This window comes from Diabrotica virgifera, chromosome 6 (assembly GCF_917563875.1).
Source record: "Diabrotica virgifera virgifera chromosome 6, PGI_DIABVI_V3a".
Classification (NCBI taxonomy): Eukaryota; Metazoa; Arthropoda; class Insecta; order Coleoptera; family Chrysomelidae; genus Diabrotica; species Diabrotica virgifera.
Genome location: NC_065448.1, coordinates 178,768,339 through 178,791,212, shown reverse-complemented (window position 1 = coordinate 178,791,212; position 22,874 = coordinate 178,768,339). Strand labels below are relative to the sequence as shown.

The 22,874-nt window shown below is 33.3% G+C and overlaps 1 protein-coding gene across 5 annotated transcripts in view; it reads left to right on the top strand.

Annotated features, from left to right (window-relative positions):
• The window catches only part of LOC126887050 (glutamic acid-rich protein), a 141,821-nt gene that overhangs the window by 92,738 nt on the left and 26,209 nt on the right, over positions 1-22,874 (top strand). For all 5 annotated transcript variants that reach the window (XM_050654372.1, XM_050654370.1, XM_050654368.1 and 2 more), the window contains one exon: positions 16,503-16,673. In XM_050654372.1, coding sequence (XP_050510329.1) covers positions 16,503-16,673 — 171 coding nt within the window. The remainder of the gene's footprint in view (positions 1-16,502; positions 16,674-22,874) is intronic.

Below are 22,874 nucleotides of genomic sequence, written 5' to 3'. Positions count from 1 at the left end.
GCTCTCTTATTTTGAACATAATCAATAGCCTACTGGGGACTATAGACATTTTTAAAAATGTCTAGCTGTTCACGCTGGTGCTGGGATTTGAACCCCAGCCTGGAAGTTAGACATACTACCGCCTGAGCTACTCCGGCCCTAATTTAATTTTGATTACTTTAATTTATTTTACTTATTTTAATTGATTACATTTTAATACATTATATAATAAATCTGATAGGGTGAGAAACGAAGATATTAGGAGACAAATGGAAATCGATCTAGATATAATAGACACAATCGAAGCCAAAAGACTTAACTGGTATGGACACCTTCAGAGAATGCCTGAAAATAGATGGCCGAAAAAATAGAAAAATGGACTCCACCCACAAGAAGAAAACGAGGTAGACCAAGACGATCCTGGAGAGAAGATGTCGAAGATGCAATGACCGCCAGAGACTTAAAAACTGAAGATTGCTTCGACAGAAATCGCTGGAAATTAGGATGCGAGAAGCGGCGACAGCTGTAGAAGACTCGCATATATATATATATATATATATATATATATATATATATATTTTTTTTTTTTTTTTTTTTTTTTTTTTTTTAAGATAACAGCTGACCTGGTAGATAAAAATGGGGTTGAGGTTTATTGGGTATACAGCTGAATAAAACCAAGTGGTACTCTGTTTAACAAATCGTTATATTTCGCTGATTTTCATCAGCATCATCAGACGAAAGCTACAATATTTAAAAAATGGTACAATGTTATAATATGATCTTTTTTTAACAATTTTTATCTTACCTAATTGAGGTTAACGGTATTAAGATATCAATATTTAGTATATCTAGTACTTCACCTTATTGACATTCAATCAACTTCAAATCAAAAAATTTTCCTTCTTGTCAATATAAAAATAATTTAAATTAATCCTAATACATCACTATTAACAAAATTTCATCCATTTTATATCAAAATTGCAGTATCTCGATGTCATCTTAATACCGTTAACCTCAATTAGGTAAGATAAAAATTGTTAAAAAAAGATCATATTATAACATTGTACCATTTTTTAAATATTGTAGCTTTCGTCTGATGATGCTGATGAAAATCAGCGAAATATAACGATTTGTTAAACAGAGTACCACTTGGTTTTATTCAGCTGTATACCCAATAAACCTCAACCCCATTTTATATATATATATATATATATATATATATATATATATATAAAACCGTTATTCAAACATTACTATATATATATATATATATATATATATATATATATATATATAATAAATCTGTCCATTTTTCTTGAAATGTCATTTCAACAACGGAAACATAACAAGTGCCCGTATAACATTTTTATCAAAAATCAGATGATACTCGCTTTAAGTGAAATGAAACGAATGACGAATTGACAGCAAAATTTCAAAAGTTTGAGTGGACCGATTCTATAAGATCAACGCGAAACAATTACGTTCGTTATCCGACGGTTTGCTATTCTGTAAGCTCATTCGGGAAGAATCGGAGAAGCAGATCACGAAGCCGATTACAAAGCGAAAGCGATAACTTTTGACTTGCGTTTCGTTTCGCTTTCGATAGTGATTGGTCGATCATTTTCACGTGGTAAACAAGCGCAGGCGCTAAGCAGGTTGTTCGTTGTTGTGTTGATTTCACAAGAATTCTGTGTGTTCTTTGTTTTGTTGATAATGAATTATGAATTAGTGATGCTCTTACACCACCTTCCCAATCTTCCGTAAGTTCCTGTAGCTCATCAAAAAGGAATCAAACTAGTTCTTTGCTTAAGCGAAAAATATCAATAAACCTTATATCTGTTAAACCAAATGGGTCACTTCTATCTCGAAGGAACCTGCTTTCCTCTGGCGTTAACCGCAGATGGTTTCTTCGCTCGAGTTCTCCTTCTCCATATAGAACAAATTGCACCGGCAACATTTTTATTAAAATATAATAAAAATTTAATCAAACTTGTGATTATAAGGTTATATAGGTACGTCATGTAACTCTCTAGTTACTCTTCTTCTTTCTTTACTTCTTCTTTTTTTACTTCCTGCACATATATTTGCAATGTTGCCGTAATTATTTATTCGTAGATCGTTTAAACTCGTATATTATCGTATGCCGCTATGATAACGAAGCGAAAGCGAAAACTAACCTTATAGAATATGAACATAAATCAACTTCGCTATCGTTTAGCTTAGCTTTCGCGGTAATAACGAAAATTATAGAATTCGCCTACAGATGTTCGTATTCCAAGCGAATATTTCTGCAGGCGATTACATTGTTCTCGGATATTCCGATTTTAATACAAAGTTGGAAAGTAGGTTGATAGGTTGATTTTTGGATTTTTTTGTGATTAAAAGTGTGAATTTTCATTCACGCCGTCTTTTAGACCATCCAGAAGGATAAAAATATGCCTTCCGCATCTAAACTAATTAAAATAATATTTAAAGACAGTAATTAGCCAGTTATTAGTCAAGTAAACAGGTTTTTTCCTTGCCGTAAGTAATAAGTTGGTAAATAATTCGAGTGAAAGCCTGTTTGTTTTCTTTGTGGGGTTTCTCTACAAGATTCGAATTTCTAATCTCTTGACTCCATTCGTTCATCCAGTGCTGCTTAGATGTGATAATTGCCATGTTAGTAGCAGTTCTGTTGGCCATTGTCTGAAGTTAAGATGCAGTAGCCTTTGATCTACTCTCTCTTGTCGTTTTCCCATTACTGAGGATCGTGATTTCTTCCAATATTCCTAACAATGTTTCTCCATTGGTCTCTATCTTCTGCTGCTCTAAGAGCTTCGCAGAATGAGTTTCCAACTGCATTCTTTATTTGGTAGGACCATCTAGTTGTTGATCGTCCTTTTTATCTTCTCCTCGGAACGTTTCCAGAAACAATGAATCTCTCCAAACTGTCGTCATCTCTGCGAACCACGTGACCAAAGAATTGCAGTATTCGTTGCAGACATATTGTGTATGTACAGCCTTTTTTTAATCTTGAGTTGGTTTAGAATGGAAACGTTTGTCCTATGAGCTGCCCAAGGTACGCGCAGCATTCTTCTCCAGCACCACATCTCAAAAGCATCAATTTTTTGGCGTTCGCATGCGCGAAGAGTCCAAGTCTCTGCTCCGTATAGAAATATTGAGAATACAAGGGCATTCACCAGTCAGAACGGTATGCGGTTTGATCTACGATATGCGGAAAAATAAACAGTACTGAAATTCGTATGTCTCAAAGGGCATCGCACACATCTTATGGAAAATATAATATCACTCAAATTCAATAAAATTTATACGAATAGATTCGTTTTAAATTAACGGTCAAATCTTATCATTGCGCCAACTCTTAATTATGATTAATTACGGCGCAAATTGCAATTAAAGTTTATCGAAATCAAATTTTTTAGTCAGTAAAAGTGTCAGTTACAATCACTATTGCTCTGGGTGCTATTCAAAAGAGCTTAAACCCTGCTGGGCCTAAGCGGATTAGTAAAACTAATCCGCTGATTTATGGAGTACCGACAATTTGGGTATTATAAAATATTTTTTCTCTCTCTAACTTATGTACGTATCCATTTGATTTCAGATTTATTTATATCAATTTCTGCTCTTATTATTGAAAATATGGAGTTGGCGCAATGATAAGATTTGACCGTTAATTTAAAACGAATCTATTCGTATAAATTTTATTGAATTTGAGTGACATTATATTTTCCATAAGATGTGTGCGATGTCCTTTGTACGTGACAGTCGCCGAAACGTACTAAGTGGTTTCCGAACGTCCTTATAACGTATGTGAATGTCGTGATAATGTAAGGTGCTTCAGAATGGTTCTCAGTTTTGCAGAAAAAATTTTTATGGTGGAGTACTATTTTCAGTAATACGGAAAAGGTCACGAAAACGGTTCAAGCTTAAAATCAACAATGGTTTCAGCAGGACGGGACAACCTGTCACACTGCCAGGGAGTCTCTTCGAATACTGCGCGATCATTTTGGGAGTTGCCACTCACTAGAACTAACGCCACCAGATGCGTACATATGGGGAATGCTGAAGGAGTAAAACAGATCCACCGTCTGCCTAGTCTGCCATTTCGGAATTGCGGACCAGAATTAAAGATTTTTTCGTGTCAGAGGCAGTGGCGGATCTAGAAATTTGACTTGGGAGGGGGAATTTGCCTTAGGGGGAACTTCCAATGAAAAGTCAATTAAAAGACATAAAAAAGATAAACTCATATTATCTACATAATAGACATAAATAATAACTTTTAGGCGTTAAGTTCACTTAATTTTTCTAACTAGCGTGTATATTGGGTTGAATTTGTCTTTCTATGGTTTCGGTTTCATATCAGCTAATATATTTTTATGTTTGAACAATTTTTTTTTAATTTTGGACCCTGTTAGAGGGGTAAATTTTCTCTTTTTCCCTCCCCGTAGATACGCCACTGACCAGAGCGCATCTTTAACATCATCTGTTTGATCGGGAACCTGCTTCGTCGTGAATAATGTTAGCAAGGCTATATCATGTATACTGTATACTAGATATATAAATAAAAAAAACTGAAGAAAAAGATCTTCTGTGTAAAAGGTATATTTATTTAAAACCCCAATAAAGGGCTACATTAAAAACAGAACGTTTTCGCTCTAAAGAGAGCATCATCAGTGTTCTAAGCCTAAAATAAGTATAACCATAATTAGTGAAGACAAGAGTAAAAAATAGGTTATACTCACAAGCTCTACATGCTAAGCCACCAAAAATACATGGGTTAAAACCCTTAAAATGCCTACCAAAAGTCTTACATTGGCGTGTTATATATTAAACCCTGGCGATGGGTGAAATTTAAACAAGATATACCTCAAAGCATCATATGACTATACCACGAGCAGGTGGCTGGTTGAGTTGATTTCTCTGTTTTCACAAAGAGAAAGGTGAAAGCCAACTGATTACAGGTGACAGGTGTCAAAGCGTTTCTGACTGATGACAGCACGAGGCAGACGGTGTAACATGAAGTTTTGTGAACTGATATGTAGTTACGTACACTAGCCAATAGTTTTAAAAATTAATTTGTGGTAAAATTCGATAATAACGACAAACATCGTGTGCTGGGGTTACAAGTATTCACTATTAAGCTAACAAGAATAATATATGGAGTGAAAATAACGTTATTTAAGACCAATTGTCAGCAGGGTTTGATAAGTGTATTACTAAAGATAGGCAACCAACCATACATGAGGTGTATTTTAAAATAAAATAAAGATGTTAATATGTTGTTTTAATAGTTCAACAAGAATAATTTGCCCATATGATCAAATGCATTTAGGGCAGAGAAATGACGTAAATTTTTTTAAACTATTAAACATGATGAGGGCAATGTCTAAGTTGAAGATTATATTCTTATAAGTATGTAGTTATTTGACATCCAGCACAAAGATGATTGATATGAACTGAATAAAATGAGAAAGTCAACAAAGGTATGACTAGTGGTAAAACTATGAGCCAGGGAGCTCTGTATCTGAGATATATAAATAATCATAAATATTTCAATATTCATTTCAGTACTGTTTATTTTGCCGTATACTGTAGTAATCTAGTTCATCGATATCTATCGATATACATATTGACATTTTTCGACTACAGTTTTAAATGCGGCTAGTTATTTTGTTTTAGCTAAAACGATATTGCTTAAGAGCCATTGTGTTTAATTATTTATATGGGAAATAAGCCACAATTAAAATGAAAAAAATAATTTTATTAACGTTTCGACGCCCAAATCGGGTGCCGTTGTCAAAATACAAAATATTACTAAAATAAACTAAAGTGTTGTTGCTAAGCAAAAAAATTCTTCTAATAATTTATTTAATCTCACTCATTTATATTGGCAATTCAGACATATATTATACATTTTAAAGTAGAAGACTTTAAAATGATATTGCCAATATTTATGAGTTGCGTTCCTGGGACGACTTACTGAAAGATAGTTCATTCGATTACATGAAATTAACCCCAACTCAAGAATATCCGTCATAAAAAATTATAGCATGTGATATGTTTTTAAAAAGACAACCAAATGCAACGACAGTAAAATTCTCGCGTTAGAGACTTCATAGTAAATCACAAGGGAAAACCAAAAAAAACAAATACTTACGATGTCGGGATAGTATCACAGGGTTTTTCCTGGTTTTCCCTTGTGATTTACTATGAAGTCTCTAACGCGAGAATTTTACTGTCGTTGCATTTGGTTGTCTTTTTAAAAACATATCACATGCTATAATTTTTTATGACGGATATTCTTGAGTTGGGGTTAATTTCATGTAATCGAATGAACTATCTTTCAGTAAGTCGTCCCAGGAACGCAACTCATAAATATTGGCAATATCATTTTAAAGTCTTCTACTTTAAAATGTATAATATATGTCTGAATTGCCAATATAAATGAGTGAGATTAAATAAATTATTAGAAGAATTTTTTTGCTTAGCAACAACACTTTAGTTTATTTTAGTAATATTTTGTATTTTGACAACGGCACCCGATTTGGGCGTCGAAACGTTAATAAAATTATTTTTTTTCATTTTAATTGTGGCTTATTTCCCATATAAATAATTAATCATAAAAATGCCACAAGGAAATAGCTTCAGAACAACAGCCATTGTGTTAGCGTAGATTTTATATTCCCTGTTATCTTCCTCATTGTTGGGTTTAACCACCGGATATCTACGACGTTTGTGGGGTAGCTGTTGATCCAGATAGATGCGCAATATATGTTCTTCAGTAGAGGACACTAAGCCACTTGCTTTCGATCCATATGATTTATTTTGCCAGCTTGTGAATGTTATTGTTACGGATTTTACTTTGGCTGCAGTATCTTGCAAGTGTTATTTGAATGTTATGATGCGGTCTACTATTACGCGGTCTACAGTCGACCCAAAGTTACACGAAGAGTTCAAATATCCACTTCCAGTTCTACTTCCGGCCACGTTGCGTGAAAACTTAGGACTTTCAGGAACCTAGGAAAACCTAGGCTTTTCAGGAAGCTAGGAAAACCTAGGACTTTCAGGAACCTATGAAAACCTAGGACGAATTCCAATTGCTTGTTAACTTTAATAGACTACTCTCCAGTGGGGTGCAAGTCTGCTCGTGTTAGAATATGAGGTGCTTCTCGTGGATGTTTCATTGCTTGGTTGGTGATGTTTTTCAGCAGTAAAGTTAAGCTTGGCGTCGATTCATATAATTTGACTTAGATCTTAGACCTAGACCCTAGATAAGGAGACCTTGTTGGCGATATTTGCGAGGTGATCATTCCACATAATATGTAAGTTTTCTATAAAGGAGAACTCCAGATACTTAACCACACACAATTTAAAATATAGAATTATGGAGCTCGGCACAATAATATATCCCCAGTCCTGAATAAAACGAAGACCAAAACAGATGTCCTTTGAAGCGTAGCACTGGGTCTGCTAATTTAACTTCGAAACTGTTCTAGAAGTGTTAAAAACTGTAAATATTATTATATGTCTTCTTCTTTTAGTGCCTATTCGTTTCGAATATTGACGATCATTCTGGCTATAATTATTTTATTAACTGATGCTTTAAATAGATTAGTTGTTGTTGTGGATAACCATTTCCTCATGTTCTTTAACCATGAGATTCTTCTTCTCCCAATTCCTCGCTTTCCGAATACTTTACCTTGAAGGATTACCTTCAGTAATCTGTATTTAGTGCCGTTTCTCATTATGTGTCCGAGATATTCTAACTTTCTCCTTTTAATGGTGTACATCACCTCTCTTTCTTTGCCCACTCTTCGTAATACGGTCTCGTTGGTTATCTTGTCCGTCCATGATATCCTTAGGATTCGCCTGTATAGCCACATCTCGAAGGCTTCAAGTTTTTTCTCCATTGCTTCAGTAAGTGTCCAGGATTCAACTCCGTAATACAATATTGAGAAGATATAATATCGTAGGAGCCTTATTTTTATCTCCAGATTAAGGTTGTGGCTTTTAAAGAGTTTGGCCATGTTACTGAATGCACTCCTAGCCTTCTCTATGGCTAAGAATGCATTCTCTCTTATTTTATGTAGTTATTAAATATTATTACAGAGATTTTTTTGCAAATTCCATCTAAATTAACTTAAAAATGAATAAAAAATGATTTCCGGATACATCAATTTAGATTATTTTAAAAATAAATTTAGATTTCAATGGAGATCAATTCCGTATACGGATATCAGTTATATTTAGAGGTACATATTAAATGTACGGTAACCTTCTGAAGCAAAACATTTGTATACATATTATAGAATAGCTTAACTGCCTTGCTAACGGTGATGTATAAGTGTCTACAATCAGTTAAATTTTTTGAATTAGTTAAAGATAGTTATCACTATCGTAATCATATTTGACACCAATAAAAATCATTTTTTAATAATATTATGGCTTATTTCCCATTATAAATAGTTAAAATCATATAGGGCTTATAATACAGCTTCAGAACCATATTCTACCATTGCGTAAAGGTAAATATAAGAACATATGAAGTTCATAATAATTTTTGAGAATATCTTATATAATTTATGTAGTAGGTCTTCTTCTTCTTCTTAAAGTGCCTATCCGTTCGGGATGTTGACGATCATCATGGCTATCTTGACTTTGTTTACCGCAGCGCGGAACAGTTCAGTGGTAGTCGTGTTATACCACTTTCGTAAATTTTGAAGCCAGGAAATGCGTCTTCTTCCCGGTCTCCTTTTACCATTTACCTTCCCTTGGAGAATCAGTTGGAGAAGGCCGTAACGTTCTTCATTTCCCATTACATGTCCTAGATATTCTAATTTTAGTAGGTAATAAAGGCTAAATATTTTTGAAGTCTTTGCAAGCTTAATTTTGTCGTTTCTGGCTCCCGTTTCTTGATGTTTTAATTTCCTTAGTGAGAAAATGATGCCTCGTGCAAGAAATAAGAAATATGCTTCAGAACCATAAGTCAATACGAATCATCGTAGCCTAATAAACATTTCTTTTAATTTGCTTTGTTAGATTTATACTCAATCCTCTATCCTCTGACTCTCCACCGCAATTTGAGCCCTGGTCTCTCTCAGAAATCCTCTTCATTCGTAAAGGTCTGTAGCTACGATTCCCTTCCCTCCACGATTGACTGCCAAGGAGAATTCTTGCGTCCTCATCCACATTATCCTCCCATCACTTTCTTGGTCTTCCAATAGGTCTCTTCCTCTGCGTTCTTGCAACCAACAGCAACAGTTTTTGGAAAACTGTTTTATTCCTAAATACATGTACTCTCTCTCCCCTCTCTGCGATTTTCTATACCTGACCATATGTGAACATATGAACCTAAGGTCTCCACACATTGACCGTTCTTTTTGGTTTCTGTCAGATTGTTAAAAAAATATTAGATGTTTAAAATTATATCCAGACTACGGGTATTTTCCCCTTACATATAATTGTGTAAAAATGTAGCCATAGCAAAGCAGTACAGTTAGTGAATTCTTTTTAGTTGATCAAATTTTTTCAATTGAACACACGAGTTTGCATTTAAAAGAATCAAAATGTACAGCTCGTAGTAAATTAATGATTTTATTAAATTTGGAAATTAGCAACCATACATTCTCTTGAGTGATGTTATAAATAAGCTTCTAAATGATGAGTAACTGATTAATGGAATAAAGGTCGCCACGAAAATGAGAGAAACTGGGATTGCCATCAGGACCAATTTGGACCTTAATTAGATAAGAAAAATGAATATAGGAAACAAAAAACAAGATACAAAATTAATCTTACCCTTGACAAGGGTCTCAAAACATAAGTAGAACGTCTTTACATCTTGCTGCACAACGAAAAATAAAATTGATTTGAAAATATTACTTGCGCAAGATGCCGTTTCCGAATTTGACTGAAAATATTAGAACGGTAGACATTGTAACTCAAAAACTAGTTCACCGACCCACCTGGAATTTTGTATATATTTTCTTTAGACATTCCGTGAGGTAACGCTGTCGAGATATTTTTTGTTTTATGCTTAATTTTTATTTAACAAAATTTTTATTTGACAAAAAGTAAAAAATCGCTATAACTAAACAAACGACAGAGTTACGTCGATAAACTCATAAGCTAATAAAATATTTTTGATCTTTTTGTTTCACATGATCCACTGATGAGTTCTGATGTCTACCGCAAAATCCGTTTTTTAGTTGTCTTTAAAAATTTGCCACCGTTGGCTTATTTTTCAATATTTTTCCTTAATTTTTTTTTAATATTCTTTGAATTATAAGTACTAAATATGCTTATTTAATTTAAAAATACAATAATTCAAAAAAAATTCACAAAAATGTGCTTGGCCCTCTCCCCTTAAGGATAGCTATGACACGATTTTGATAGGCACCCATGCCAGAAATATTTGTCTACGTATGAAATTTAATAAAAAAAAATGTTTCATCCGGAAAGCAGATGGGTGCAGGTCGACCTATATTCGGATCTTAGACTATATAGTAAGTACTGTATGATGGAAGCGAAGATCGGTGGGATATGCGCATTTTATCAATGAAATTCGTTATTTTTAAGACATTCCAGAAGCCGCTACAGATCAAATGTTTTAACAACCCATTAATCATTCAGAATTAGTCGACTGATATTCGTACAATTAAAATAGTTAAGACGATAACTGGACGATTATGATTTATATATATAAGTAGTGGGATCCTACGGTCTCCTCCGCATCCCACATTTCGCTCGCCATCGTTTTCTATCCACCCATTCGTTTTCGTCAATAGCTCTATCTGCCATAGACTGTTCTATGCCTTTCTTCCATGTTTCTGTAGGCCTTCCTCTTCTTCTTCTATTTATGGGTGTGTAATTTAATGCTCTTTTTGGCCATCTTTCCTCTGACATTCTCATAACATGACCATACCATAGCAATTTCTTTGTTTCTATATGGTCAACCGTGGAATATAAACTCTTTGTCCGTCGTCTTATTTCCTCATTTGATACATGTTCTAATCTAGATACTCTGCATGCTCTACGTAAGTAATCCATTTCCGCTACTTCTATATTTTTTCTTTCCTTTCCTGTGAGTTGCCAACACTCTGCTCCATAAGTTATAATAGGTTCCACAATTGTTTTGTAGATTGTTAACTTTGTGTTCAGCTTCACCTTGTTAGACCATAGTAGACCATTTAAAATACGAGTTGCTTTCCTTCCTTGCTGTATACTATGCTGTATGTCTCTTTTTGTAGTTCCTTCTTCTGATATTATGCTTCCTAAATATCTATATTCCTTACATTTCCTTATATTTCTTAACTCTAATTCCGGATCTTCGGTTTCCTCTCCTATTCTCAAATATTCCGTTTTCTCCATGTTCATACATAGGCCCCATTTTTCATATTCGATCTGTAACTTTCTTAGCATATAATCCATATCATGTTCATCGTTGGCAAGAATTACTTGGTCATCAGCAAAAAACAAAGTTGTTAAGCAGTTTTCTTCAATCATTATTCCCATCCCAGCAACTGTTTTCCTCCATTGTTCCAGAGCTTTCTGGATGTATATTTTAAATAGTGTTGGCGATAAGCAACACCCTTGCCTTAAACCTTTTGTAACAGGGAATAGTTTCGACATAGATTTTCCCTGTTTAATACAACTTTTCGGATTTTGATACATATTTTGAATTGCTCGCACATATGCTTCGCTTATGCCTATCGTGGTCAAAATTTCAAAGAGTTTCTTCAAAGGCACCGTGTCGTAGGCTTTTTCCAGATCAATAAATGTTAGGTGAGTAGACAGATTCCTTGCTCTTCTTTTCTCTATTATTTGTTGCATCACGAATATGTTATCTGCGCACGATCTACCGGCGCGAAAACCACTTTGTTCTTCCATGTCCTGAATTTCTAATTCCACCCTTTTCTTTAATACTCGGCCATACAACCTCCCCATTGCACTGGTTATACTTATACCTCTGTAGTTTTTGCACAACGTTTTGTCTCCTTTTTTGTAAATCGAGCTAATGTATGCACAATTCCAGTCTTCTGGTATTTTTTCTCCCTGTAACATGCATTTGTTGAAGAGATCCGTCATTATTTCGTGCAGTATGTCTGGTCCATATTTTATCAGTTCGATGGGGATATTTCCAGGTCCTGATGCTTTCCCATTTTTTGATTCTAATAAGGCTTCTTTTATTTCTTTTGTAGTTATTCTTCTAACTTGTTCATTTACATTCGTCTGCATGTCCATTTCATTTACCACAAATTCGGGTCTAGTTTCTTTCAGTAGTATCTTATAATAATCTTCCCATTCTTTGGTACTTATTAAATTTAAATTACTCTGCCCTTTATTTTCTTTTCTGATATTTTTTTATCGTTTTCCATGCTTCAGCTACTTTGGATCCGCCTATGTATCTTTCCACCTCTTCGCACTTTCTTTCCCATGTGTCATTTTTACTCCTTATTACTTCTCTTTTCACTTCTCTGTTCAGTTGTGCGTATACTCTTTGATCTTGTAAGTCCTGTGTCTGTAGCCATTTTTGGTACGCTGTCTTCTTGTTGTCTACTAAACCTTTTAGTTTCTCTGACCACCATTCTGGATTTTGTTTATCATCTTTTTCCAAATACCCTAACGCTTCCTTTGCTGCTGCGTGTATGCTTTCTTTTATTTGCTGGTACAACTTTTCGGTGTTATGGGTGTTACTTTCTATAAATCTTAATTTTGAGGCCAGTCTTAACTTATACAAAAATTTGGTCGATTCGTGTTTTAAGCTTTCCAACTTATAACACTTTTCTGAAATATTAGTTTCTTCGTCTTTTTTTAGCCTTTTTATATTTGTTGACCGCTAAGTTATTCTTATGCTGGCTACCAACAGGTGGTGATCGGATCCACATTCGGGTCCCCGGTATACCCTCACGTCTGTAGTCTTGAGCCTAGAGCTTTCTCTTTGGATTATGTAGTCAATTATTGACCGTAGTTTTTTTGTAGGTTGCGTCCATGTGAATTTGTGGATATTTTTATGTGAGAAGAACCCATTAATTATTTTTAGCGATCGGAATTGGCAAAAATCTCTCAGACGAGTACCGTTTTCGTTCAGTGTTTCTTCGCCATACCTCCCCACTACAGAGTGATTCTGCTCTCTTCCTACTCTCCCATTTGCGTCTCCTAAAATGTACAATTCATTGTCATTTTTAATAGCATTTACTACATCGGATAGTTTATTGTAGAAATTGTCCTTTGTTTGTTTATCTGCATCTTCATTGGGAGCGTAGATTCCGATTATTGTTATGCTGTGACCGTTTTTCTCTATCTCTAATGTGATTATTTGCTCATCCACTTCTTCCTATTTTTTAATGTGTTTTCTATAGTCTTTCTTAATTGGTATAGATACTCCCCTTTTGGCTCTGCAGTCTTTAGGTACACCACTATAAAGATGAATGTAGTTCCCCGTCTCTTCATTTCGTTTCCCCTTTTTCTTCGTTTCCGTGAGCACACAGATATCAATATTTTGTGATTATGATTTAATGAGTGAAATTTAAAGTCTTTTCTACTTTAATGACAAAAAAGCAAGCTCATTAACACAACCCAATTAAAAATTATTTTGCACATCATATTTGAAACATTATTTAGTTGAAAAATCTAATTTTGTTGGCAAAAAAATATATTAATTTGTCTGAACTAAATTACAGTTCTGTTTATCTTAAAAGGGATATGCTACTATCAACATTCACACAGTGTTGCCAAACTGAATTTTGTTATTTTGAGTGTAAATTTTCCTAGCGATCTCTCTAAATACCACACAAAATGTTTATATGACTTTGGCGGTAACTAACAATTTCTGGAAATCGACTTTGATTTCATCAGCAAAAGAAGAAATTACTAATTATAAGAGCTGTACATTTTGATCGCTTCTTCGGCACTCCTTTTAGGTATTATAGGAGTATTTTTGAGATATATTTTAGAATCTATTTTTTAATTTTTTAACATTCCTTAACTTTTTTTGTGAAAAATAAAATACCTAAAAGGAAATCTAGTGTTATTTGTTTGTTTATCCCTTTAGAATGCTATGCTTAGAATAGAAGCCGAGTGAGTGTTGTTTGAAGTTGGTTTTGGAATGAAATCTTGTTATTGTGGATTTTTAATATTGTATTTATTGTATTATTAGTGAATACATAGAGTTTATTATTATACGTAATATATGCGAGTATATGCATGATAAATTCACTAACATTATTATTTCAATTATTTATACTCTGGGCAAATTAGGAAAAAAACAAGAAAAAGTTATTTACCAGCAATTTTATTGCTGGAATCGAATCTTATGATTATATACAGAGTGTTTGGTAAAGAATGGACCATTAGATACCTGAGGTTAAAATAGGTCAATTAAAGCTAACCTACTTTAGTTCGAAAGTTGATAATAACCGAAATTCGCCACCAAAAATGATGGTGGCGAACCACCATTTAAAATCTGCGATGCAACATAATTTTTTGCATAATATCATTGTGGTTACACCCGAAAAATAAACTAAAACCATAATAATTTCCAAAAATGTATCGCAAATTCCTTCAAATGGAATTTGCGATGTCATAAATATGAGGACTTGCACAATTATTATGGTTTCAAGTTTATTTTTTGGATGTAACTACAATGATATTGCACAAAATTATGTTGCACCGCAGATTTAAAATTCGTTTATCTCGAAAACAGTTGAGTTTAGCGAGATGAATGTAGTACACATGTTTATACTTTTTTAAGTAAAAATATTAAGAGAATAAAAGTTTTGATTCAAAAAGTATGTAGAGTGGCCGATAAAAAATTGCACGTATTAAATGAGCGCTGAAAGACGTATATGGCGCCCTCTGGGTAGTACATCATTTTTGGTGGCGAATTTAGATTTCGCGTCCCAAAAACCTCCCCCTACCAAATTTCGTGTTGTTATCCCGTGCCTGTGAGGAAATATTCAAGAATAAATAAAATAAAAATTTAACTTTGACACCCTGTATTTCGGTTATTCAACTTTCGTACTAAGGTAAGTTAGCTTAAATCGACCTATTTTAAGCTCAGGAATCTAAGGTTAAGCTATGGCCCATTATTTACCAAACACCCGGTGTTTAGCGACTTATATCTCGGCGACTATTAGACTATTAATAGATTAAATTAAATTATGAAAACGTCCTGAGATACAACCGGTCAAAGTTGACCAGCATTTGCGACGAAGCTATAAACAATAGGATGGTAATTTTCGAATAGTTGCCTTTTTATTTCGATCCTCTTTCTACATACAAATTTTCATATCTTCAAGAGACTCAACATAATATATTAAAATAATAAAAATTATCAGTAGTAATTGCACAAGAGCTCTGAAATTATTGAATTTTTCCCGAGTGACACTTTGACAGTTTTAATTTCACGAGCCGAAGGCGAGTGAAATTATGTCAAAGTGTCACGAGAGCAAAAATTCTATATTAATTTCAGAGGTCGAGTGCAATTTGTTGCGATTATTTCATGAATAAAACTGTTCAAAACCAAAATTTTATTGTAATTTATTTATGTAAGTACCATTAAACACACAGTTTTTATAAATATTTGACGATTGAAAGTCATCACTTTTATAATTTTTAAAACATTAATTGTCATTAATGTCACTGAATGTATTTTTTCGTAGCAACGAAGGGCATCTGACGTAATATACTTAACGACGGGTGATTATCAAAAATTATCGATTTAATTCAGATTTCTGTAGCTTCCTATTGGTCAGAATCTCCTATGAATGAAATAATCGGTATTACTCATGAAAAATACCAAAATCTGACGTATTGTTAAATGCCAAAAATGTTTTAGTTTTGTTATAATAAATTAATTTATTTATAACAAAATAAAACTACATATTTTTTCCAGATGTAGACTTTTTTTTAGAAAAACTTATCACACATGTAACTTTTAACGTTCAAAATACAAATAATCTCATTTGAAAGCTGTATAATTATTTAGACAATCTTTGTTTACACAAATTAAAACTTTTTGTTTTAAAATAAATAATAAATACATAAAATTTATAATAACAAAACAGTCTGAGAGGATTTTAGGCTGGTCCAGGCACAGAACAAAAAACAGTTTTCTGTTTATGTTTAAATATTGGTACATCCGATATAATAGTCTCGATGACAATCTCTTGGTATAACTATTAAGATATTCGTGATTGAATATTTCCATAGTTATAAGAATAAGAAACTTTAATGGAAATAATAGCACATAAATAGTATAAATTAATTGAATTATAAGACTATTCCGAAATAAGAGACTATAAAATACCTTGTGGGACACAACATATACCATACAATACTTATAGATTACTAACGTATTTATATAACTTTGATTTTTTTTATTGTAATAAATAATTTTAACACCTATTGTAGTTTAGCGTTTCTTTTTTTTCTAATACAACTAAGCATTTGAGTTTTCTGGTCACGGTGATTAAATTCAAATTGTTTTGATACTTTTTAATAGTTTCTTATATTCTTGACAGGAAGAAGTTGTGGCTAACGGATCTCTTCTTAACCAGGAAGACGATCAATCTTCAGTCCAAGTACTCGGTATGGAAACTACGGCTAGTCGTGAAAATGGCCAAAAGTGGACTCGTTCCGGTTCACCATCGGTGCCAGCAGCTCATCCACATCTCTCCGATACACCACCTCAGGTATAAATGATAAACTTCATCTTAATCATAGTAAAAATAAAAGATAATATAATGTTCTAAAGTACATTATTTATTTACAGAACTTAAGAGTTCTTGTAGGACTAGGGATTATATGATTACAAATATACATACATACATAATCGTTCCTCTCCTACGGTTAGTAAAAAAATGAAGATATGGCTAAATAATGTCATTTTGTATATCACTTGATACTCTCGAAAAAACATTTGATGTTTCTAGATGTTGGCAAAATTTTTGATCTTTTTTGGCAATTAATGTTAACAATTCCCTGTAATTGCCTCGATTGTCAGAGTCGTCGCCCTCAAAATGACCACGAAACGCTAATTCTTATTTGGCCAAAAAACATACGGTATCTATTATAAGTGTGCTAAGGATATACCTATCTATTTTTTTAACAAACTCATTATGTTTAGCAATATTTGCTTTAAAAGCTTGGTTAAGAGAACTTTTGATTCTTGTTTTGCCAAACTTAATCAAATTGGGTATACATCGTACATGTAGGTAACGGAGAAATTTCATGTCTCCTTTTTAAAACTCTAAAACTATTTAAATCGCGAACCTAGTCCACCCATTTTTTTGTAGAAACCAGAAGACATGGCCAACAATACAGTCTATTTTTCCTGCAGCCACATAACCAAGGATTTTCACTGTACCAACTAAATTTAAAATATCGAACTACTTTTTTTTATTCCATTTTTAAATTGTTTAAAATAGGTCTTTCATTTTCAATAATCTCATTTTTTTCTTCAAAATTATACAAGGAGAATTACTTTTCAAGTAGTTGATCGATTACGCAGCGACACTCATCCATGGTTAACTGCACGCATACTTTTTATAGGTACTGTAACCAAATTTAAATCTGGTAACAGGGCTACTGATATACACAGCGCACTTAAGCCGTCGTTCCTTCAAAATTTTCAGACGCTAGCCGGTCCCGAGCGACAGCGAGGATATAACCATTGTAACCACAAATGAGACTGGTAACAGAGTATAATAAAGTGCAACTGAGTCACGTAAACTCGCCAATATTTTCGTGTGTCTACGAGTAGTTGGCTATTTACTGAATTAGGTAGATACTATCAACACATAATATAATAATATATTTCTATTGGTAAACATATTGGTAAATAGAATTATTCATCGTCATAAAATATTTATTTGCAAGATTTTTAACTGTTACCAATGGTAACAGTGGTTACATGGACGCTTCGCCAGTGGGTGTGTCTAGTTTTGATTAATTTTCTCCTATCTTTTCTGTTCTTCGCCATTTGTGTTGCTTCTTGGCAAGGTTTACACTTATTGTGTAATATTTCTGCTAAGTCGCTATTCCACACTTTTATTATTTGCTTCTATCAAACCTTTGCTTATTTGTTTCTTTTTCAGACTCCCCCCTATAGTTTTCCGTTCGATTGAATCGAATGGAATGATTTTCTCATGTCTTTAAAACTTATGTGTGCATACTTATTTATTTTTGTTTAAAGCTTTCTCTATTACCTGTTGCGTGGTGAATATATGTGGTCTTGTGTATTATGTCTTTTTCTGAATCCACTTTGTCCGTCTTCCAGTTTATGTTCTATTTCTACTAGGTTGTTCAATAAGTTTTGCTGCTCGATAAGAAAAACACAATTTTATGACTTGAAATACACTTTATTATTCAGCTAAGTTTCCCTGAACATCAATACACTTGTTCCAACGAGATTTTAATTTATAAATTTCATCCCTGAAGGGAGAATCAGAAAGGGCTGCAAAATACGCTTCCACAGCTGCTCTATACTCACCATTTGATAAAAAACGCTTTCCACGCATATTTTTTTTTAGGTATTGAAACAAATGGAACTCGCTAGGAACCAAATCTGATTAATACTGTGGATGCTCCAACAATTCGAACTTTAATTCATGGATTTTAGCCATTGGTAAAATGCTCATTGACACGGTGCGTTGTCCTGGCGAAAAAGGAGTTTTTTTCTTTTTCAAGCCGGGTCTTTTTTCCCAATTTTTTTCCTTCAGCTGGTTAAAAGGTTACAATAATATCCAAAATTTATCGTTTTATCAGTTTGCAAGTAATCCACAAAAATATTCCTCTCATATCTCAAAAATTGATGCTAAAATCTTCTTGGCCGATTTCTGGACACAAACTCGTTTTGGAGCCGAAAAACCAGATTCTACCACTCTTTAACCTCTTGTTTTGATTCAGTATCATGGTGATAGACCAAGTTTCATCCATTTTGATGAATCGACGCACAAAATCTACTTTATCCTTTCGAAAACGCCCTAAATTCTGCTGAGAAAGTCGCATTCAAATGTGTTTGTGTTCCGTTGTCAGCAAATGCGGCACCCATTGTGACCACAGCTTTTTGAAACCCAATATTTCGGCAAAAATATTGCTTACACTGCTCAATGAAATGCGTAGGGCTTCTACTAAGTCACTTTCAGTTACTCGACGAGTTTTCAATACCATATCCTGTGTTTTTTGTACGATTTCTGGTGTTGTTGCTGTTTTTGGGCGTCCTTGACGTGGGTCGCATTTAAGGCTTGAACGACTACGTTTAAATTGAGCAACTCATCTTTTTACTGTAATTAATAATTAAAGTCGAAGAGTCCTTATACACTTTCAACATTCGCTCATAAATTTCCTTTGCTTTTAAACCTTCCAAAAATAAAAATTCAATCACTGCACGATACTTGATTATTTCCATTGTAAAAAATACTGTGACACATCGACACTAAATGGCTTCTAAAAAAATAATGAATTAACAGATTGAAACAAAAGTTCATATACTTTCATATTAAAGAGTGTACGAACATAAGAAACAAAAATTAGGCTAATAGTAACGCCCTCTCTTATCGAACCGCAAAACTTATTGAACAACCATATATTATGATTTTTCTTTCCTTTATTATTTTCTATATTTTTTTTGCTACACATAATTTCTTATAGTTCTGACAGTCTCTTGAAATTTCCTTCTTGTGCACAGGGAACTTGCACATTTTTGTTTTATCACATAATAATGTTCAGTTTCGTTTAAAAATAAGTTTTCCAAAATTTCACTCCTCAAAAACTCATAATAACTTAGAAGTACAAATTTAAAATCTGAGTATTTAAATCACTTCAAACGATCAAAAAAGCGCGCGAACACGTGTGACGCCATATCGTAATATTTTGTAATGACATTTCTCCTGTATCATATAAAAGTATATACCATTTTGTTTACTTCGGAGTTTGATACATTTTAATTATGTTCTGTTGTGATTTATGTTTGAAGACACTGAATGCCAAACAGGACCCCGATTACCATTACCATTGAAGAAGTCACGTCAGCTATTAAAACAACTAAAGATGGTAAAGCTGTAGGGCCTGACCAGTTTTATGTAGAATTCCTAAAACTTATGGATGAACAAGGAATAAAATGGATAACAACTGTATTCAACAAAATATACGTAACTGGAAAAATACCCCAAAGCTGGTTAAAGTCGACCTTCGTAACTTTACCCAAAAAAGTAAATGCCAAAACATGTGAAGACTACAGAACAATTAGCCTAATGAGCCACTTACTCAAAACGTTTCTGAAAGTGATACACGGCAGAATATATAAATAATGCGAAGAACGGGTATCATGGACGCAGTTTGGATTCCGCGATGCCTTAGGCACCCGAGAGGCTCTATTCGCTGTCCAAGTGCTTATGCAAAGATGCAGGGATGTTGACTGTGACGTGTATATCCGTACCTCAGAACAAAAGTGTATTAAGTCACAAAATGTAAATTTTACAGGAGAGCGAAAATAAAAATTATTTTTAATGTTTTGTAACATTTTCCATTTAATACATTAAATTTTATTTAGCAAATTCTTATAAATGTGAATAATTATCATTGTTCTTTTTACCAGTAAAAAGGAAATTTTTTGAAAATTACTGTTTTTGGAAAAATGGACTTAACACATTTTCGCTCTGAAAAATAAATTTTTGACTGTGATTTAATGTTAATTTTGCTACCTATCATATGGCAAAGACGGAGCTCTATTACGAAAAATATCATACCTATTTTACAAAATTAAGGAAATGTTTGGATATAAAGAACTAAAAATATTATACGGACGTATTTGTAACAAAACCATTAATACGAGTACTAAAAAAACTACTTAAAAAGTCGAATTAAAAAAAAAACAGAAATGGTTGTAACGCAACTGTACTTTATTAACTAAAAAATTAACAATAACTTTTTAAAGTCCATAAAAAAATAATTAAGAACTTAACAAATGCAGTGCTACTGCCGCTATATCAGTAATTTGAATTGTGTCTTTATGCACTAGAGTCTGAAAAAAATCGTGAATCCTCGCTGGAACCCACTTTAGCAGAAAATCATTGAATTTTTTAGTACTTTTAGGATTTAAGGTATCTCTCAACGAAATCAGAGAATTTTCTACAGATTGATGATTTCTTCTACCAACTCTTCGGTTAAGTCTACACTCTTAAATTCCAAATCGAAATCTGTTTTAAGGTACAGAATCCCAGGATTTTCTTGTCTGAATTCTGAATTATATACACACTGTTTGTGAAATTAAATTTTTTTCATTATTCTCAGTTTTATTTTTATTTTAAAACGGCGAATCGTAAGAATTGCACAGTTTGTTAAAGTCTTTAAGATTAGAAATTGCCAAATAGTAAATAATAATTTGAAAATTATGGCATTTTTAGCCTCTCGTTCTATAACTGAGTGTATACTATCCACCTCCATGTGCGTATGCCCTCGCAAAAGGAATTTATGAGTGATTTCTTTTATAATATGTGGATATCCCTAAATTAGATAAAAGTAGCACATAATCATTTGTAAGTTCCGGTTTTGGGATGAGCAATTATTGGTCCAAATAACAATAGAAGTTGTGCTTTGAGCAATCGATTCATCCCACATTAGACAGTTCGCCTGTTTTTCCGTTGAATCATAAATTGAATAATTAAAATACCAGAGTTTTAGACGGTAAAAATTTTGAGGATCAGTTAGCTTTGGGCAAAGAAGACATTTTTGTAAATTTATCGTTAAAACTTTTTGTCCAGGACTATTGAAGAACATCTCCTTGTCTATTTGTTCCAATTTGTACCATGCACTTGTGATGTTTCTCACTCAGCTTCAGACGTTGACTATCTTAGATCAATGATTATAGACACGGATCCGTGTCTATAATCAATGCTTAGATTGATTAGAAATTCATCACATTTATCACAAGTGTCTTTTGAAGGAACAGCTAATGATAAATTAAATTCTGTATTAAAAATGTGATTGTAAAACCATTCTTTGTCTACTTCGCCCGAAGGAATGTTTTTTAAATCTTATTCTTCCTAAAATAATCTAAACATTGTAGAAATATTTTAGTGACCTCCTAAATATTTGTTCGCCGTCCTTCTTCGACTATAATCTGATTTTTCATATGGAATAGGCCATTATATGCACATGAATCCTATCCTCTACCTCACTCTTTACTTTATTTTTAGATGGCTGCTTTCCTCTTTTGTCACATTCTAAAATTCCACTTGTTTGCATTTTTTCAAGTGAACATCTAACAATAGATTGAGAAATATCTAGAGTCTCTTTTCTTCAATAGTAAAAAAATATTTCCAGTTACAATGGCTAGCTTGAGCACCTGTTCGTTCTCTTTTTCTTTTGATACAGGTTTTTTCAAAATAAGAACATAAAAACTGTCTTTTTGTATCTATCGTTGCCGCATGATTTCAAAATTGTCGGTGAATTTGTGCTCTCTGAGGCATATACTTGCCAAATTTTAAAAGATTGTGGACTTAATGCTTTGCCTGAATTGCATTATGTGGGACATGATACATTTTGTTGGACATAATATGGTTTTGCCCTGGGAAACGTATACACCATTTTGGATTTAATACATTTGAAGTGCAGAAAATACTGTTTTGCTCTAAGTGAAGTGTGGACTTAATACTGTTCATACAAGGCTATTTTGGCCAATTTCAGTCGAAACAACGAAAAAGTAACACCAGTGAATAGAACGCAAAATTTTAAGCCCAGTGAGCTAAAAAAGTAAAAAACTGAAATTTTGGACTTAATACAGTTTTGCTCTGAGGTACGGATATTTGTTTTATCGACTACAAAAAGGCGCTTGATAGAGTAAAACATGATAAACTCATAAACATCTTGAAAGAAGCGGGAGTAGATGATAG